We start from the raw sequence: 18,504 nt of genomic DNA on the forward strand, positions 1-18,504 counted from the left end.
TGGCATCAGCTTCGCGTCTTTCAGCAAGCGCTCTGTGTGTGCATGTCATTCTGTCTTGTCAGTCTTATTTATTGTTGTTTGTCACTATTAGCTCCTCAAAGAGTAAGCAATAGTCAAAGAGCAAAGTTAAGATGAGACATCTGAAAGGCGAATCCAGATCAGCGTTTCAGATTGTGTGTTCCTCCCTGCCCTCGCTACAATCACGAGTGGGGATACACATAGTCTGTGCGCGATCTGCCTGGGATCGAAGCACGCTGATTCAGCTCTTGAGGGAGCCGTCTGCCTGCACTGTGTACGGCCAGTGCGGACGCTTCGATCCCGGAGGGCTTTCCTCGAGAGGGGGTCTTCGCCAGCGTTCCTCGCGGTGTTGGTCCCGCTTTCGCCGAGGCGGCGGAGCGGCGCCTGCATTCGCTGGGTTCGCAGATAGATCTGCTGGAGGGAAAGGAGACGGGCGCTTCCCTATCTCCTACCTCACCCGCCAGATCTGCCTGATCTCTGGGTTCGGAAGCCCGCGCTGCGGTCCTTCCACCTGAGTAACGGCCGCGACGCACCGCCTTTCTTTCTCCTCCGAGGAGATTGACACGGAGGGCGTCGATGAGCTCGCAGTTACACAAACATCAGCTGCATAAACCTCAGTTGCACAGCATCAGTTTCACAAGCATATTATGCCAAAACATTATAACGAGCAGCATTAATGAGGAGCGCAGCTCGCGGGAAAAATAAGGGGGCTGACTGTGCTTCTCGCATATCTGGGGACGGGCTGGAGACGGCTTTTTTCCTATCTCACCCGTGTTCCCTAGATCTAGAGTTCGTTCTCGAGGCTCGGAAGCCCGCGCTGCGGTTCCTTCCCCCTCTGACCGTGAACTCGCAGCTGCAGCTATTTATCTCCGAGGAGATTAATATTGTTTGTGTGACTAAGCGGCTCGCGCGATGCCGAGGCAACGCGTGTATGACATCACTTTCAGTTTTGATGTGAATCTTACCAAACCAGACCGTATTTACTAGTCTGATTGGTTAGCTGCATTTAATTCTGAGGAATTAAATTCAGTATTTATCTGACTATGAGAAGTTAGATATGAATTTTATCACAAGCCAGACCGTGTTTACTCGTCTGCTTGTTTGGCTCCATTTAATATTGAGGAATTAAATGAGGCATTTATCTGACTGAAAGAAGTTAGATATATAATTTTTTGATTCTTGATCTGAATCTTACCACGCCAGACCATGTATACTTGTCTGGTTGTTTAGCTGCATTTAATTCTGAGGAATTAAATTCAGTGTTTACCTGACTATGAAAAGTCCGATATATCACTTTCGATATGAATTGTATCACAATTCAGACCGTGTATACTTGTCTGATTGTGTGACTGCATTAAATTCTGAGGAATATAATAACATTTATCTCACTTTGAGAAGATATATATACTGGAGGGGCTGCTGGGCGGGAGCAGCCCTCTCGGTGTACCGTCTCCTCATGTAAGGAGGCGCAAAATCAGAGTGTTGCCGCCCGCGCTCCCCCGCGTCGGGACCGGTGGCTGAAGCAACGCTCTGAGCCAGGGTTTCCCAGCCTAAGCCGGATCTGAGGGCCATGCTTCAGGCTGGGAGGTCCTCGGCTAAGAAGTCCTGACACATCGGTCACGACTGCAGAGGGCGGCCCCTACTGGGGTAGAGTGGTGTTTACACGCATTAGACGGTGCCCGTCTCTCCTCAGTGCCCTCGGGAAATCGATCTGCCAACCCTGCCAGAGCTCCAGGGCGCAGCGGTTTCCAGCGAGCGCTGCTCTCAGTTTCTTCCGCCCGCGAGCGTAGCGGTGCTGAGAGGCTCGCAACCCCTTCGGGGGTCTCTAAAAAATAGTTAGATCGGCTGCTGGGAATGGTGTTTACTTCAGGCGCCGATTTAGCTGCCACAGTTACACCAGAGGTCCGTCTCGAGAGACTGATTCCCTTAGTAGATTATTTAGCAGCATTTGAACGACTGCCAAATGTATCTCAATGGGTCCTGCATATGGCAATAAGGCTATCACATTCAGTTCGGCTCTTACCGCCGAAATTCAACGGGGTTATTCAGACATTGGTCGGACCCGAGCAGGCTCTGGTTACGGAACAAAAAGTGAATACCCTATTAGGGAAGGAGGCCATTGAGGTGGTCTCTCCTCAAGACAGGGAATCCGGGGTTTTACAGCCGGTATTTCACAAGTTCCAAGGAAGGATGAGGGGGTTGCGTCCGATCGTAGATCTACGTCAGTTAAATCGCTTAGTTATGAGGCTGAAGTTCAAACTGCTTATTCTAGAGCATGTTGTACCACAAATCAGTTCTGAGGACTGGTTTGTTTACGACAGATCTCATAGACGCATACTTCCATGTCTACATCCTTCCACAACACAGGAAGTTTCGGAGGTTCGCTTTCGGGGGCGAAGCGTACCAATATTGAGTACTTCCGTCCAGCCTTGCACTCTCACCCAGCACATTTACGAAGTGCGTGGATGCTGCTCAAATAGCTCCACTGCGACTGCGGGGCATCCGCATACTAAATTATATCAACGATTGGTTGATTTTAGCTCAATCAGAGCAGATGGCGGTTCGACATCGAGATGTCGTTTTCGCCCACATGGGGGAGCTGGGTTTGAGACTGAACGCCAAGAAGAGTGTACTTTCTCCAGTTTAGAGAACCACCTATCTAGGCGTAGTATGGGATTCGACCGCGATGCAGGCACGATTGTCCCCTGCTCGTATCGAGTCGATCCTCATCTCAGTCGAGAGAGCCAAAGAAGGCCAGTCACTCACTGTCAAACAATTTCAGAGATTGTTGGGTCTGATGGCAACTGCGTCCAGCGTGATACCTCTTGGCCTGCTGTACATGAGACCCCTACAGTGGTGGCTCAAGACCAAGGGATTTTCCCCAAGGGGCAATCCACTTCGAACTATCAAGGTCACGCGGCGCTGCCTCCGTGCCTTAGACATGTGGAAGAAACCTTGGTTCTTGAATCAGGGCCCGGTGCTGGGAGCTCCTGGTCGCCGTGTAACACTAGCGACGGATGCATTCCTCACTGGTTGGGGTGCGGTCATGAGTGGCCACCCTGCCCGCGGTCTGTGGAGCGGGTCGCCATTCTACATGGCATATCAGTTGTCTAGAGATGCTAGCTGTGCATCAAGCATTAAAATATTCCTCCCAGACCTGAGAGGTCATCATGTGTTGGTGCGCAACGACAACACAGCGGTGGTCTCTTATATCAACCAGCAGGGAGGTCTGCGTTTGTGCCCCTTGTACAAGCTGGCACACCAGATCCTTCTGTGGTCCCAGGATAAACTCCTCTAGCTCAGAGCAGTATATTTTCCTGGGAGGTTGAATGTTGGAGCAGACATACTGTCGAGACAGGGGCCGAGGCCCGGGGAATGGAGGCTTCACCCTGAGGTGGTGAAGCAGATATGGAGAGTTTTTGGACCTCTTTGCGACTCGAGATATCTCAATGTCCCCTCTGGTTCTCTCTAGTTCATCCAGCTCCTCTTGGACTGGACGCTATGGTACAGACCTGGCCGAGGCTTCGTCTGTACACCTTTCCCCTATCGCTCTGCTCCCGGGAGTTCTGGCGAGAGTACGCTGGGATGGGGTTTGGCTGTTATTAGTAGCCCCATTCTGGCCGGGCCGAGTATGGTTCTCAGATCTGGTCTCGCTCCTCGACGGCTCTCCTCGGGAGATACCGATCAGGACAGACCTACACTCACAGGCGTAGGGCACGATAATTCACCCTCGCCTGGACTTGTGGAAACTGTGGGTGTGGCCCCTGAGGGGGCACAGCTCATAGCATCCGGTCTCTCAACCGAGGTTGTTGAGACCCTCCTCCAATCCAGAGCTCCCTCAACGAGGAAACTGTACGCCCTGAGGTGGAAACTCTTCACCTCATGGTGCAGAGCATACCAGCTTGACCCAGCTAACTGCCCAGTTGGTACAGTTCTGGAGTTTCTACAAGCCAGGTTCTCCACCGTAAAGGTTTACGTGGCGGTCATTGCGGCCTACCATGTCCCTCTCGGTGGACAATCAGTGGGAAGACACCCCCTACTGATACATTTCCTCCACGGTGCGCTGAGGCCTCCAGTACGGTCCCGTGTCCCCCCCCGGGACTTGGTTGTGGTGTTGGAGGCTCTGTAAAGCTCCATGCGAACCGATCCAAGATATATCAGATAGACATCTGACCTGTTGGCTATTACCTCTCTGAGGAGAGTTGGAGATCTTCAGGCCCTCTCAGTGGCCCCTACTCATTTCACTTTGCGCCCGGCATGGCCAAAGCACTTCTATACCCTCGAGCGGGTTGTGTTCCTAAGTTCCCTCTGTCACACCACAACCAATAGTACTGCAGGCCTTCTGCCCTCCTCCCTTCCGGGAGTCAGACCAGAAAGACCAAATTCCACCCAACAAGCTCTAGCGCTGGACACATACGTCCACAGAGCTGCCCTGTGGAGAAAAACAGACCAATTGCTCGTATGCTATGGTCCCCCCAAGAGGGGTTCTCCTGCATCTAAGCAGACTCTTAGTCGTTGGATAGTCGAGGCTATCAACGTATCCTATGAGTCCTCTGGTCCTCCCCCGTTGTTGGGAGCCAAGGCTCACTCCACACGGGGTATGGCGGCCTCCAAGGCCTTTTTGGCAGGTGTATCCATGCTGGACATCTGCAACGCTGCGGGGTGGTCCACGCCCTCTACAGTTGCAAGATTTATGGCTTAGACATGCTAGTTACTCCAGGCGCTTCTGTCCTCTCGTCCTAAGCTGTGCTCTTCGGATACACACTAGGCAGGGGTTTGGTAGTCTGGCAGCGTTGGTACTCGTTCCCCAAAGCGTTTCGACGCAGCACGAGTTCCTGAAGAGGAACGTCTCTAGGTTACGTATGTAACCCTAGTTCCTCGAGGAAACGAGACGCTGCGTCTCGGAGCCAGACCCCCGGCACCCCTGCCGGCGCTTGCTGGTACTCAAAGCTGATGCCAGCTGTGCGGCATGTGCCTTTATAGCTTCCTGGTCGCTTACGTCACCCCGCCCGTGACGTCACACACTTCCATGAGACAGATTACACACGATATTCAGAGTCGCTCACGCTAAGCGCGTTCCCCAAAGCGTTTCGACGCAGCGTCTCGTTCCCTCGAGGAACTAGGGTTACATACGTAACCTAGAGACGTTTCCTTTGAATGGAGATTGGGGCAGGACTAGGGCAGCTGAAGACAGGGTATCTTTGACTGCTGGCTATGAAGATGGCAGTGACAGGACAGGGAAGGCCTTGGGCTCTGGTAGGGTCCATGACAGGAACCTATGGGCAGATGACAGTGACCTATGGCACTGTGACTGTGGTGGCCTGAGATAGGGATATTTGGGACTGGAATGAGAGGCTCAAACAGGCAGCAACAGGAAGATCTCAGACAGTTCTAACACTAGTATCTGAGTGGAATGGAACACTTGGACTAGAGCAGCCTGGGACAACTAGAAACAGGGAGCTCTGGAACCAAGGGAATGGCTTTGACAAGGTTCATATCAAGAACCTATGGGTGAGTAGTGACAGGAACATCACTGGCAGGGAGCTAAGTCATTAATGGATACTGGCTTTGACTAAGACCAACAGGGGCAGGTACGGGACCTTGGGGACCAAGCTGTCCATAAACATCTGAGGTGGCTATAACAAGAAATCTTGGGTTGCTCTCACAGGAACTAAAGACGTAGGAGAAACTAGCCAAGGAGTTGGCTTTGGGTGCTGACTTTTGCTGGGGCTATTACAGTTCCCTCTAGGCTAGCCATAGAAGGGAGCAAAGAAAGTTACTTTCACATAAAGTTTAATGATTTCACTAAAGACTACAAACCTGACACAATGACACAAACCACTTGGACCCAGGAAGCCCAAGATAGGGAGCTATGGTACCAGGGCACCAACTTTGGAAGTGGTGTGATCTCCGCCACTGGCTCTGGGGCAGAAATCTTTAGGGCAAACGTATGCCCTTGGAAGAGGGAAGCCTTGAGAACCAGCCAGGACTAGGGCCAAACAGATTGGAACATCTTTGGATGTGGAAGGAGACAGGCACTACCTCTGAGGAGGCCCAACCTCTGAGACAACATTGACAGGAACATGTTGGGGGCTAGGACAGGGAGCTCTTGGGCAAAGTCGCCTTGCTTGTTTATTTGACCAGAACCTCTGGGGCCATGATAGGGATCTTGGGGGCCGAAGCCACGACTGTAGAGCCACTCCATTTGTTCCTGTCCTTTTCTTTACACTGTTTTTAGGTTCTCCACGTCTGTTACCTAAAACAAAGCAGTAATCCCATTTTCACAAGTGAATCAGAAGAATGTTACCTAAGCTAATGTCTGTAGTCTTATAGTTATAAGAAAAAAAGACTTTGAAACTTTTCAAAAAGCAAGTATGATTTAGCTGATCTTAGGCTTAGTACCTTGAACCAGTCGTGGAGAAGAATCTCGCTTAATCGAAGTCGCTGCTCTGGCTCTTGCTGGAGACAAGAACTAATCAATTGGCAGCATTCTATGAAGAACAATGTATATAAAATGTCTGATTATTGCTTTGAACTTCACACTTTCTTTCGGATCATGTTGTTCTAAAACATCTTTATACAATTTGCTTCATGAAAAGCTCACCTACTGACAAGCCAGCTTTGTAGAAGTTGTTTGCATTGATCTTGTTCAAGTCATCAACGTTGGGAAAATCCCCACACACCAATGCGAACAAGAGAACACCAAGAGACCAGACTGTTGCTGGCTTCCCATTGTACTCACCCTTCTCCTTAAACTCTGGGGGGCAGTACTGATCAGTGCCTGGAGGAAAGTGATTTTGAAACATCTGTAAGTTTGCAATATCACAGCATTTTTCTAAGCATCCATTAGCATTCGGTGCTACAGGTATATGATTCACAACAATGGTTCCAATTTTATGGCTTGAGGTATAATACACACCAGTGAATATCTTGTAGGACGATTTCTTAAGGAGGTCGCCACACCCAAAATCAATTAGCTTGACTTCATGGGTCTCCTTATTAATGAGCAGATTTTCAAGTTTAATATCGCCGTGTAGAACCCCACGGCGGCAGCACATGTAGGCAGCCTGTGTTGCCTGCCGCATGACGACACAAGCTAAGCCTTCATCAATGCTGCCTCCATGGCATTCTGCAAATTCAAACAGGTCCGCGCAGGGTGAGGGGCGCTCCATCACCATTACATAATGGTCATGCTGGTCCTGCCAGTCCAGCAGTTGGATTATTTCTGGAATGCTGGGGCCTCTGTTGGCGAGGATGTGCAGTGCAACCTCTAGTAGAAGGGGCTTGGAATGACCCGGCTAGAAGAAATACATTTTTTATGATGGTTAGATGGATGTGGATTCTCAAATTAGGATTCAGACCAGTATTTCACAAAATGGTAACAATGGCATCTTGTCTATTGAAAAATCAGCTATAGTAATATGAGGTGTTTTACAGTAAACTGAATAGACAGAGAAGAAAGTAGAGAACACAGCCTACTTACGATACTGATGTATTCCACATTCTCCGTCTTTGCGACATATTTCACTGCTACCTAATAAATACAACAATAAACAGATTGTTAAAAAATTTTTACAATTAATATAAATGCAGAGATCAAATTAATCCAATTTAGATGATTAATCTGCTAGCTAGATATTGTAAGCAAAAAATTAAACCTTAAAGCCATCCTGCAGACGACTCCCCTCATACACGGCTCCAAAGGTTCCTTCACCCAGCATATCACCGATCACATAGTGGCAGGAATTGATGACTTTTAAAGGAAAAACAGGGTTAGTTGAAATATCAAGCATTGACTGCAGTTTTGTCCAATTCTTGTTTAATTAATAAACAAGTGACAATAAAATGGCTTGATATTGTAACAATGAGTGTGTGTGTTGTGTTATTGCAGCAGTAAACTTACCTTCAATTTTCATCTTTCCATTTTTCTCCAACTGCCATGCCAGAGGTGATACAGAGACCTCTGTGGAACTAACTGAAGTTTGGATGACATTGACGCTCCAGTTTGATGTGGTGCAGATTGGAGTCTGGGCAATGTCGTTGCTCCAGTTGGAAGGGGTGCGCCGGACTGGAGTCTGAGTGATATCGGTACTCCAATCAGAAGCGGTGAGGTCTGGAGTATAGGTGATGTCAGCGCTCCAGTTTGATGCAGTGCGTGCTGAAGTCTGTGTGACGTCAGTGCTCCAGTCTGACATGGTGCATGCTGAAGTCAGGCCGGCATAAATATTCCAGTCAGATGACGTCCGGGCAAAATCACCATTCCAGTTCGATGTGGTAAAGACTGGATTAATGCTCCTGTCAGATGCAGTATGAAGGACTGGAGCCTGGGTAATGTGAGAGCTCCAGTTTGATGGGGTATCGACTGGAGTCTGAGCGACGTTGTCGCTCCATACTGGTGATTGGAGGACATCTGTATCAGGATGAAAAGCCAGATGTTCCTCTGCTACAGGAGAGACTTCAGGGTCACTGCCTGAAGGTTCCTGATGACTGTGGTTCTCTATAGTACAGATGAACTGCTGTAGTGAATTCTGATCTAATGAGCGGATATAAACCAAAACATTGTGATAATTAAACAATATTAATTATTAATTGCATAGTGGATACTCATTTTACTGCATCTAAGCTGTTAATTAGTATTTAACTTTTTGGATCCTTGTACATATTCTTAAAACATGGTAATTACCATCAGGACTTCTAGATGATACTGCTTCTGCATCAGTACCCTGAGCCTCATCTTCACCCTGAACTGAGCTGGCTTTCCTGCTGTATTTTTGACCAGCTCTCCAACAAGAGCCCCACCTCCACAACCTGAACCTCTTTTTCTTTTTCTTAGAGGTGTCCTCCTGCCTCACTTTCCTCTTTTTCCCATCCACATCCTCCTCTCCAACACCAACTGGATGTGGGTGGGCTTCCAACAAACTAGTGCAAGACTGTGGCGGTGTACCATGGAAATTGTACACACGGCCAAAATCTTTTTCTGCTTCTTTGCAACGAGAGCTACGTATACCCATCGCTATCGTGATTTAGCAGCAGAATGCGCAAAACGAGCGTTGCAGAATGTTTGACCTTTATAGAGTTCTTATGATGTCACAATCTACATTTAGAACAACTGCCTTATTCTATGGAGCCTCTCGCCGTCACGCGGAAAAACATCACGTTTCAATATTCTTGTGCAGCGCCAAGCGCCAGTTTTAATGAAGGGCACAAACAGCACAATTATTAATTAAGCCATTATTACACGCTTTGTCATTTATCTATTTGATTTCAAGTTGAATACAAGCAGAAATTATGTAGTATAATTTACTGAGGATCATACAAAAACATGCGTCGCTTTATTACAATTAGTACATGGTTGTTACACCGTACTATTGCATTTAGTATCATTCTGGATCATGAATTTTAAGTAGTATAATAATGAGATTTACCACAGTGCCATATGCAGTTACCAAAAATATTTTAAATCATTTAAACTGGCAACAGTTATCAGTGATCTCATAGGTACCACCCACTCAGGTCACGTGACATGTAACCTTTTTCAACCCCACACCTATGTTTACTCACGTGTCTGCCATTGTCACGATGTCTGCTGTGTGTAAACCAGCCCTGTACTTTTTCTGGTTATAGACGACTATCGGTTTCATGTGCACACCTGTAGGTCAGCATCCGTCACTGATTTCTGAGTGGGAATCCGAGCTTTTCACTTCCAACCTGTGCTGAACTTGTCCTGGACTTGGAGATGGTGGACGAGAGTCCGACTGATTCTTTTAAGGGTCTCATAAGTAAAGTCCTTGAAGATCACAGGAGCAGAACTGATCCTCCTCTCTTACTGAAGAATGGCTCTCAGTTTAAGAAGAACCTGGAAGTTGTAAGTGTTTTAAAACTGACTTCACTTGCACTTGTGCTGGCGTAATGGAACATTTAAGTGTAGTATTTGTTTAAAATTTGCTTTGGAAATGACTCCCAGCAGTGACTTTGAGAACAGCTGAACTAATTCATTTCATTGGACAGGCTGTAATATGAGATTGGTTAAAGGGAAACCAGTTGGGTGGGATTTTAAACCTTGAATGAGATGAATGTTTCTTCAACACAAAGAGACAATCTCAATGCAAGAAGATTTTTCAGATAGTTTATATGTAGCCTCATAACAATGAGACCACTGAAACAATTATATAAATAATTATAAATAAGTTGTTGGTAAATACAATTAGTTGGTAAATTGGTTATATGTAATGTATATGTATTGTAGAATAGTTTGATAGGGTCTGTAAGATTGATAATATTAGTGCTTTCAAACGATTAATTGCGATTAATCAAATCCCAAATAAAAGTTTTTGTTTACATACTATATGTATATGTATGTGTACTGTGTTTATTTATTATGTATATATTAAAAAACACACATGAAAATATTTATATGTATATACGTTTATATATTTATATTATTATATTTTGTATGATATATATATATATATATATATATATATATATATATATATATATATATATAATTTAATATATAAAGATAGCATATTTTTCTTAAATATATACATTCATGTGTTTGTATTTATATATACATAATAAATATACACAGTACACAGATATATTATGTAAACAAAAACTTTTATTTTGGATGTGATTAATTGCGATTATTTGTTTGACAGCAGTAATTTTAGTTAATTATATTTATGTTTTAGAAGTACATGTAATTTCAGCTACCTGAATATTAATAAGTAACGTATAATATAATTTCAGTATTCCATTGAACTTGCAAACACTTTTTTTTTCACAGTGCAATATACTTTTTCTAAAGTAAAGTAAAGTAAAGTATACAAACAGAAAAGGTCTCAAAATAATTCTAATGTTTGACAAAAAATAATAATTAGAACTACAGTAGCTTTCAGTTCGTCACGTGTTGCTGATCTCTTCATTATGTAATAGTATTAATAAATGGCCCTGTTGTTCCAACAAATTCTAGACATGGGGGTTAGAGCTGCTGTTAACACTGAAAACAAAAATGACTTCACCGTGTGTTTCCCCAACAACCCACATGAGTCAATTAGCTAAAGTACACAATGAGCTTTCACTACAGGCTGCTTTGCTTTTTTTTTAAAAAAATGTGGTTTCTTTGGAGACACAATTCTGTCAGCTACCTGTATATTTCACAATTCTGTTGCCTGTGTTTTGATAATATAACATAGCTTTTATTGTTCATATGGTCATTTTATTGTGTAATCTGTATGTTCTTGCAGATATTATCACTGGATGTTTCAACCAATCTGATCTTTCAACAAACTTACATATTGTGAAAAAAAGTGGTTGAATTGGAAAACCTAGACATGATGTTGATATGAATGCATGTTTTATGTCATCGTCATCGCTGCTGTTTTAAGATAAGAAACAGCAGACAAAGTGTATTGTCTAAGGACAATGAGATGTATTGTTTTTAGATGATTAACCTCTTTCACTCTCTGTTAGATTATATCTCAGAAGCAGCCACCTGAGTCCATCTGCTGTTCAAATGCAGGACAGACTAGACACAAGGTATATCAGGCATTTACCTCCCATCATTGCTCTCAGCCCTTCAGTGACTTGAAAATCTGGTTGATTCATGGTGTCAAAGTGTAATTCATTTGATTGATAGAATGGAGTTATTGTCAATACTTGTTTTAGGTTATATAATTGTTAAGATACAGCTTCCAAACCAACTGGGAGATTGAGATTATTAAACACACATCCTGGTAAACATGAAGAGTATTACACAGTTTATGTTCTCTATATTTTGAGTAAATAGTGTTTAATAATTTGTTCTTGTTTAATTCTGACCCTCTGTTTCCTGTTTCTGTCCTGACAACATTATCAAACTTTATTGCCAAAATCTGCCAAAATTTCTGCTTTATCATGACTTAAGAATGTTCTCTATGTGTTGTGAAGGCTTGCGTGAACAATGTACCTTGTGCTGGCCGAGCATTGAGGAATGCTTTCTTATCCAATGGCCAGGATAACTGGAAAGCACATATTAAACTGGCAAGAATCATCAGGTAGGCTTCACTGCAATAATGTATGATTTCTTGTTATAAAATATGGCCATTCATGCAAAAGGCTGATAACTATACTGTAGCTAAACTAAGTTTGACCCTTGAACACTGTTGGGGTAATTCAGGACCATAAATGCTTAAAATACATTTATTTTTTATTTTTAAATCATTCACAAAATGATGGCACACTTTTCATGTTATCGCCATGAATGAAATTAAGAAATGTAGATCTTTAAAGTGAATTTTACATAAAATGATGGTATTTTATAAAAACTAGTGCTGTCAAATGATTAATCGCGATTAATCACATCCAAAATAAACATTTTGTTTGCACAATTTATGTATGTATACTTTGTATATCCATATATAAATACACACACATGCATGCATATATTTCAGAAAAATATGTTGTTTATATATTACATTTATTTGTAATATAAATTATATGAATATAAATATAGACATGTAAATATTTTCAAAATATATACTGTATGTGTGTGTATCTATATATTCGTAATATATTTACACAGAACACACACATATATTATGCAAACAAAAACTTTTATTTTGTATGCGATTAATCGTGATTAATCGTTTGACAGCACTAATATAAACATGTACATAAAATTATTAGAAATTGCGGCAAACTTTATAAAGTTTAAAAAGTACCATAAATCTAATTCTATAACAATAGGGAAGTCCACACCACAGCTACAATATTTTTCCTGTTGATGTACAGTAATATAAAACATTGACAGCCAATAAGAATTCACCTGAATTTAAGGATCTCAAGCATTTAAAACAGCGGACGACATAACTGTAGCATACTATTATAATAAACAGAACGTTAATATCTGTTTAACATTATTGTTATAGTAATCGTTCTTAGTGTGAATGGGCTTTTAATACGAAGTATCACATATAGTTGGGCCCAGAATCTTGACGTTAAAAATTTTGAGATTCATAAACTTTTAAATTTAACTTAACCAAATAAAAGGTTTTGGGATTATGATTAATCTTAAAAGATATGTTATGATATAAAATAAGATATATTTCAGATTCAGATTCTGTACTTATTTGTACAAAATATCTTTATGTTTCAGTAGAAAATCATTTGGATATACAGCACATCAATCAATCTTGAAATATTTCACAATTTAACATAGTAACTTGAGACTGAGAAACTGATTGGAATTTACAAGTTTATTTGCAAAGTCACATTAACAAACCTTTTATGAATCTACATATTTCAAAATGTACAAAAATGTGAAAGTGGTTTATAAATCTTTTTTTTAAACAATCAGCCAAATATTAGCCAGTGTTTACTGGAAGCACTATGATAATGGTTTTATTTTGTTTAGTAAAATGTTTTCCTGTTCTCATCTGGCATATTCTCAGGAGGACATATATTGGTCTGGAGCTTGTGGAATGGCTGATGGATCGTTATGAATTTATCCAGAATAGGACGATAGCTTCCAAAATCTGGAACATTCTCCTGGACTTGGGCATTCTGCTTTCAGGTGCAGAGACATACTGTTACTGTGAATAATTGGATCGAAGGCACAAGCATATGCTGTAGAGTTTGGATGATTTATTGATTATATAAAAGCGCTATGCACTATGCATATTGAATCTGCAAAACGGCTTGGCTCCCTATGAGGTGCCTGAGCAGAAAAGAAAGTCTAGACTGCTTTGTGTCAGGTGTTTAACCCTGTTGTTCCCCTGTTGTGTCCAGTGGAGCAGAATAATGTATTTGAGGACTCCAGGTCTTTGTACCAGTTCACCTTTGAGGAATGTGAGGCCCAGAGCTGTGATTTCAGAAATCAGGTCAACTGGACGAATGCAGTACATCTGCTGCTACAGCTGGTCCCATACGTGCAGCTCCGCGGTGGAACCCAGAAGCGGTGAGCACGTTTACACATAAAGCTTAATGATAGTGTTTTTTCTTAGGTCGAAGGTCATTAAGTATCTTGTCCCACAGGACTGTAAAACTTAATAGCTTTTAATGTACCATCAGGCGCTAACAAAACGTGGCTAGACCTGAGAACAACCTTTACTGATTACCTTAGCAGAGCTAAACATATACAAAGAGGCTTTTAATTACTATTTCAGTTGTGATTATTTACCACTTGGATTGTTTTTCTTGGCTCGGGATCCAAAAGATTTTTTGATGCATGCTAAAGTTTTACATCTGTTCTTGAATCAGTGCCTCCCCCAATGGACCTCAACTGTTTATTTATTTTTTCCTTTTGTTAGTTGACACTTATATGATTTTCTTTGAATTAATTTCTACTTTCCTAAATTCAAATTAGAATTTCAATTCTAGTTCCTGTTTGCTAAACCCTGTTCAGATCTGTTCATCATCCTGAAGTCGCAAGATATTTTCATATTTTTATTCTACAACACAATGTACATTTATAATACACTTCTTTGTGAACTTTCCATGACACTGTGCCTCATTTACTTAACAAAATACTCCAAACGATCCCCTGACATGATCTGCGATGCCATTAAAAATAAACTATGCACTTGTTCCTTATGCTGGGATCCTTCTGATATCTGTACAAAGACGGGAACAAACTGTTTAAACCAAACGCATCAAAGTGAACATTCTTTCACTCCATTTGTCCTACTGACGACAGACTCAAGCACGTGGACTGTGTCAGAAAGTGAACGTGCATCTGTATACTGAATCCAGTGTAGACAAGATAGCAGCAGTGATTGTAATTTCTATTTGCATTTGACGCGACTTCAGTGTTCAGCGTTAAAGGGTAAATTCAACCAAAAATTTAAATTCTGGCATTAATTACTTAATTACTTAATTAATTAATAAATGGTACAAAGACCTCTTTTATGCCAAAAAATCAAGGCAAATTTGATTTCTTATGTCATGACCCCTTTAAGATTCACTCGTGAAGACTGAAAGAATCAAAATTTTTCTTATTTTCTGTAATAATTTAAAAGGGAATGGAAAAATCCTATTGGCTTTCTTTCGAGGCATCAATTAATACCCATCACTTTATTGGTTAAAATGATTAGGAATTAGGAACAAAAAGTGTTTTTGTTAGGTAACATCTGCATTTATTCACTTGTTAAATAAACTGAACTGTAAAATATCTCATTTTGTGGTTCGCAGAGGAAACAAAGTCAAACAGGTTTAGAATAACATTAGTGTGAGTAAATTATGACTTCTCTTTTTTTTGGATGTACTGTCTCTTTAAGACACAAAATTACAGTAGGCAAATGGGGCTTGTCATAATCTGCAAACTATGTTTTACAAAACCAGTGACCTGTAATATGGACAGGGCTTGTAGAAAATTTAATGTACATCACCTGTCATCATTCAGGATTTCTCCATGAGCATACTAATGTAGTAACGTCAGCTGCAGTGCCAGCTTTCAGCAGCAGATGTCGTTGAGAGAGTGCAGGACAGATGAATGATTTTGCTCCAGGCTCTGTCTGTCTCACTTTCAGATATTCAGACAGACCCAACCTGTTCAGAGTGATGCCCCACTGCACAGCACTCTCCTTTTGACCTTCCACTGTCTGTCAAAGCATATCTCATCACTTCTCAGACATGTCAGTATAAGATGCAGCCTATAGGTCTGTTTTCTCACTGCCTCTGCACTTTGGTTTGTGCGGGTGCTTTGTTGACGTTTCATAACATCTTTTAAAAGTTTTGAAACATTATTGATAGCTCCTCAAGGAGGTTTAAAAGTTCTAAAGTTTTGGGTGTAATTATATCTTTACAATTTCTAGCTATCTTTAAAAATAAATGTATTATAATAAAAGATTTTACATAGCATTACAATAAATATTTAATGTAAACAAATTATAAAAAACGAAAGCTTTAAAAATAAAATTACAACTTGGTACACAATCTGTTTGTCAAAAATGTACTATAATACATTTTAAAAAGCATTAAAGTAAAATGTATACATGTAAATATATAATGAACAACATTTTATTAATTTACCTTTAATAAAAACAAAAACTTAAAAAATCTGTCAAATGTATTATAGATAATATATATTTTTTTAAATATTAGATGTAAAATTATATTAACATGACAAATGTAATATTTCACACATAAAACACTATTCTTTATAAATTAAATGAAACATTTTATTAAATAAATAAAAAATACAATTTGTAAAATGTTATTAAAATAAATGTAACATTTTATTTAAATCTGCAATTTAAAAGCTATTTATATATCAAAATGTATTATAAGAATAAATGTTTTAAATAATATTAAAATAGCTAAAATGTAAAAAATTATACATTAAAAATTAAATGTCAAATTATACATGTAAATATACAACCATACATTTATATTTATTAAAAAAAAAAACAAAAAAAACCTGGGGCCAGTTAAAATATTGGCAGGTCAAGTAGAAATCTGAAAAAGTACTCGATGTTGAGCTTTGTTGACCTCCTATGAGCCACAAAGAATCGTGCAGCTCTGGCCGCACTCACTCAGATCAATGACGTTTAGCACTTTGGTAAACACGTAATCAGGAGGTCAGTGGACGTAAATGGAAGTTGAGCTAATAGGTCGTGTCCCTCTGCGTCATTTCCTGTCTGCTGGGAAAGTCGGTCAGGTTCTGTCCTAAAGGCTTTGTCTAGGCAGGATGTCCATCTTTAGCGAGATCAAACCTGTTTTTAGGTCCCTCTGTCTGCACCTCTGTATGGCCTGATTAAACTACAGTGGTGGGATTTTAGGACATTATTTTGTAGTTTTGCTAGTGTTCTAGCCAGCACAGTCACAACTCTCTGTTGTCTAAAGTTGTTAATGTTTGTGTTTTTATCAGTTCAGTGTGACAATAAAAGATTGGTTTTTGCCTTAGAGTGATGTTGTCAGGTGGTCATAAGAAAAGTTTTGTATTAGTATTTAATGTGATTTTTAAGAAATGTTTATACCATGCAGTAAAAGCTAGTAACATATTTTCCTTACATCTTGTGAGTGTAAGTGTACACATCTTAATCTTTTTTAATTAAATGATAAATTACTGTTTAAAAAATGGAGGAATAATGTGTGATACTATTAGTTTAATATAACTTCTCTTTGAATTAGGGATGCACGATTATGACAAAAAAATCATAATTGTCGATTATTCCCTCAAATTGTAATTTGCGATTATTATGATTATCACAATTTACATTGAATGATGTTTATACCATTGTTTGATGCAACTGCATGATGTATTTTTATATGAAAATAAACAAGCTGAAAACACTCTAACTGAAAAACTTTAAGTGCTTTTATATACTGTAGTATTAAGCCTCAAATATCAACTTTGGAAAATCAGATTGGTTTCTTCTTTAAATGATAAAAAAAAAAGTTATACTAAAACTAAAATTAAAACAATAGAAAAACCCTAGAACAATAGAAAAAAAAGATAACATGTAGAAAAAAACGCATGTTAAGCACACAGAATAAAATAAGTGGACTTTAAACGATTAATTGCCAATTTGAACGATAATGTAATTGTGGCATCCATAATTGTAATCGCGATTAGAAATTCGATTAATTGTGCAGCCCTACTTTGAATATATTTAATACTACAGGCTTCAGAGTCACATGAAATCATCCCAGAATCATTCTAATATGCTGATTTAGTGCTCAAGAAACATTTATTATTATTATTATTATTATTATTATTAATGCTGAAAATAATGCTTAATAATTTTGTGGAAACCATGATACTTTTTTTTTCAGTATTGTTTGATTCATAGAATGTTTAAAAAGGAAAAGTCACACTAAAAGACATTGAATTAATGTTGTTGTTTTTTTTTTTTTGTTTTTTTTTTTTGTATTATAAAAAGGTCAAATTTTCTGATATTTTAAGACTTATTAACACGGTAAAATAAATAATTCATCCAGACAGAAGGAAAAAAAATGGTATTGACCCATTAACATAGTACCATGTCCAAGCGAAAAAAAAAAAAAAAAAAAAAACGGTCAGATGACTGATGTTACAGTGTGTTATAACGGTGTTTTATTTTGTTCTGTAGCTATAAAGAAGATGCACAGAAAACATCTGATGTTTGTAATCCAGTTCTTCAAATGAGAGCTTTGGAGCATCTCACTTCAACGGTAAGAAAGCTATATCTCTATCTTTTGAGATTTTTATTTTATATATATATATATATATATATATATATATATATATATATATATATATATATATATATATATATATATATATATATTTTTTTTTTTTTTTTTTTTAAGAAATTGACAAGCAATTATACACATCCAATAAGACCAGTTTCACACCTAAAAAACGATCTATCAACTAGTAAACCTGTCTTTGTCTGTGTCTTCTACCCACGACATACAAAAGGTTTAGTACAGAGAATTTTCAGTTGCACAGAAGCCCTGTTACACCTGCGCTCTGACCGCATGAGAGCCAGCAGCTCTGCTGTAATGACTGAATCAGTACAT

The 18,504-nt window shown here is 40.1% G+C and overlaps 2 protein-coding genes across 3 annotated transcripts in view; one reads left to right on the plus strand and one right to left on the minus strand.

Annotated features, from left to right (window-relative positions):
* Positions 1 to 5,182: 5,182 nt before the first annotated feature.
* Positions 5,183 to 8,983, minus strand: LOC109105821 (serine/threonine-protein kinase pim-2-like). The gene is made up of 8 exons (XM_019119095.2): positions 8,702 to 8,983; positions 7,922 to 8,551; positions 7,677 to 7,771; positions 7,502 to 7,552; positions 6,938 to 7,316; positions 6,623 to 6,799; positions 6,421 to 6,509; positions 5,183 to 6,274 (listed from the first exon to the last, which is right to left on the minus strand). Exons 2-8 carry the CDS (start codon positions 8,211 to 8,213, stop codon positions 6,242 to 6,244), a joined length of 1,116 nt encoding a protein of 371 aa, XP_018974640.2. The 5' UTR covers positions 8,214 to 8,551; positions 8,702 to 8,983; the 3' UTR covers positions 5,183 to 6,241.
* A 591-nt stretch (positions 8,984 to 9,574) lies between these two features.
* The window catches only part of LOC109072204 (rap guanine nucleotide exchange factor 5), a 55,193-nt gene continuing 46,263 nt past the window's right edge, over positions 9,575 to 18,504 (plus strand). For both annotated transcript variants that reach the window (XM_042740805.1, XM_042740806.1), the window contains exons 1-6: positions 9,575 to 9,883; positions 11,494 to 11,559; positions 11,950 to 12,056; positions 13,452 to 13,573; positions 13,789 to 13,957; positions 18,072 to 18,153. In XM_042740805.1, coding sequence (XP_042596739.1) covers positions 9,755 to 9,883; positions 11,494 to 11,559; positions 11,950 to 12,056; positions 13,452 to 13,573; positions 13,789 to 13,957; positions 18,072 to 18,153 — 675 coding nt within the window. In that variant the 5' untranslated portion in view covers positions 9,575 to 9,754. The remainder of the gene's footprint in view (positions 9,884 to 11,493; positions 11,560 to 11,949; positions 12,057 to 13,451; positions 13,574 to 13,788; positions 13,958 to 18,071; positions 18,154 to 18,504) is intronic.

Source organism: Cyprinus carpio, chromosome B16, assembly GCF_018340385.1.
Source record: "Cyprinus carpio isolate SPL01 chromosome B16, ASM1834038v1, whole genome shotgun sequence".
Lineage (NCBI taxonomy): Eukaryota > Metazoa > Chordata > Actinopteri > Cypriniformes > Cyprinidae > Cyprinus > Cyprinus carpio.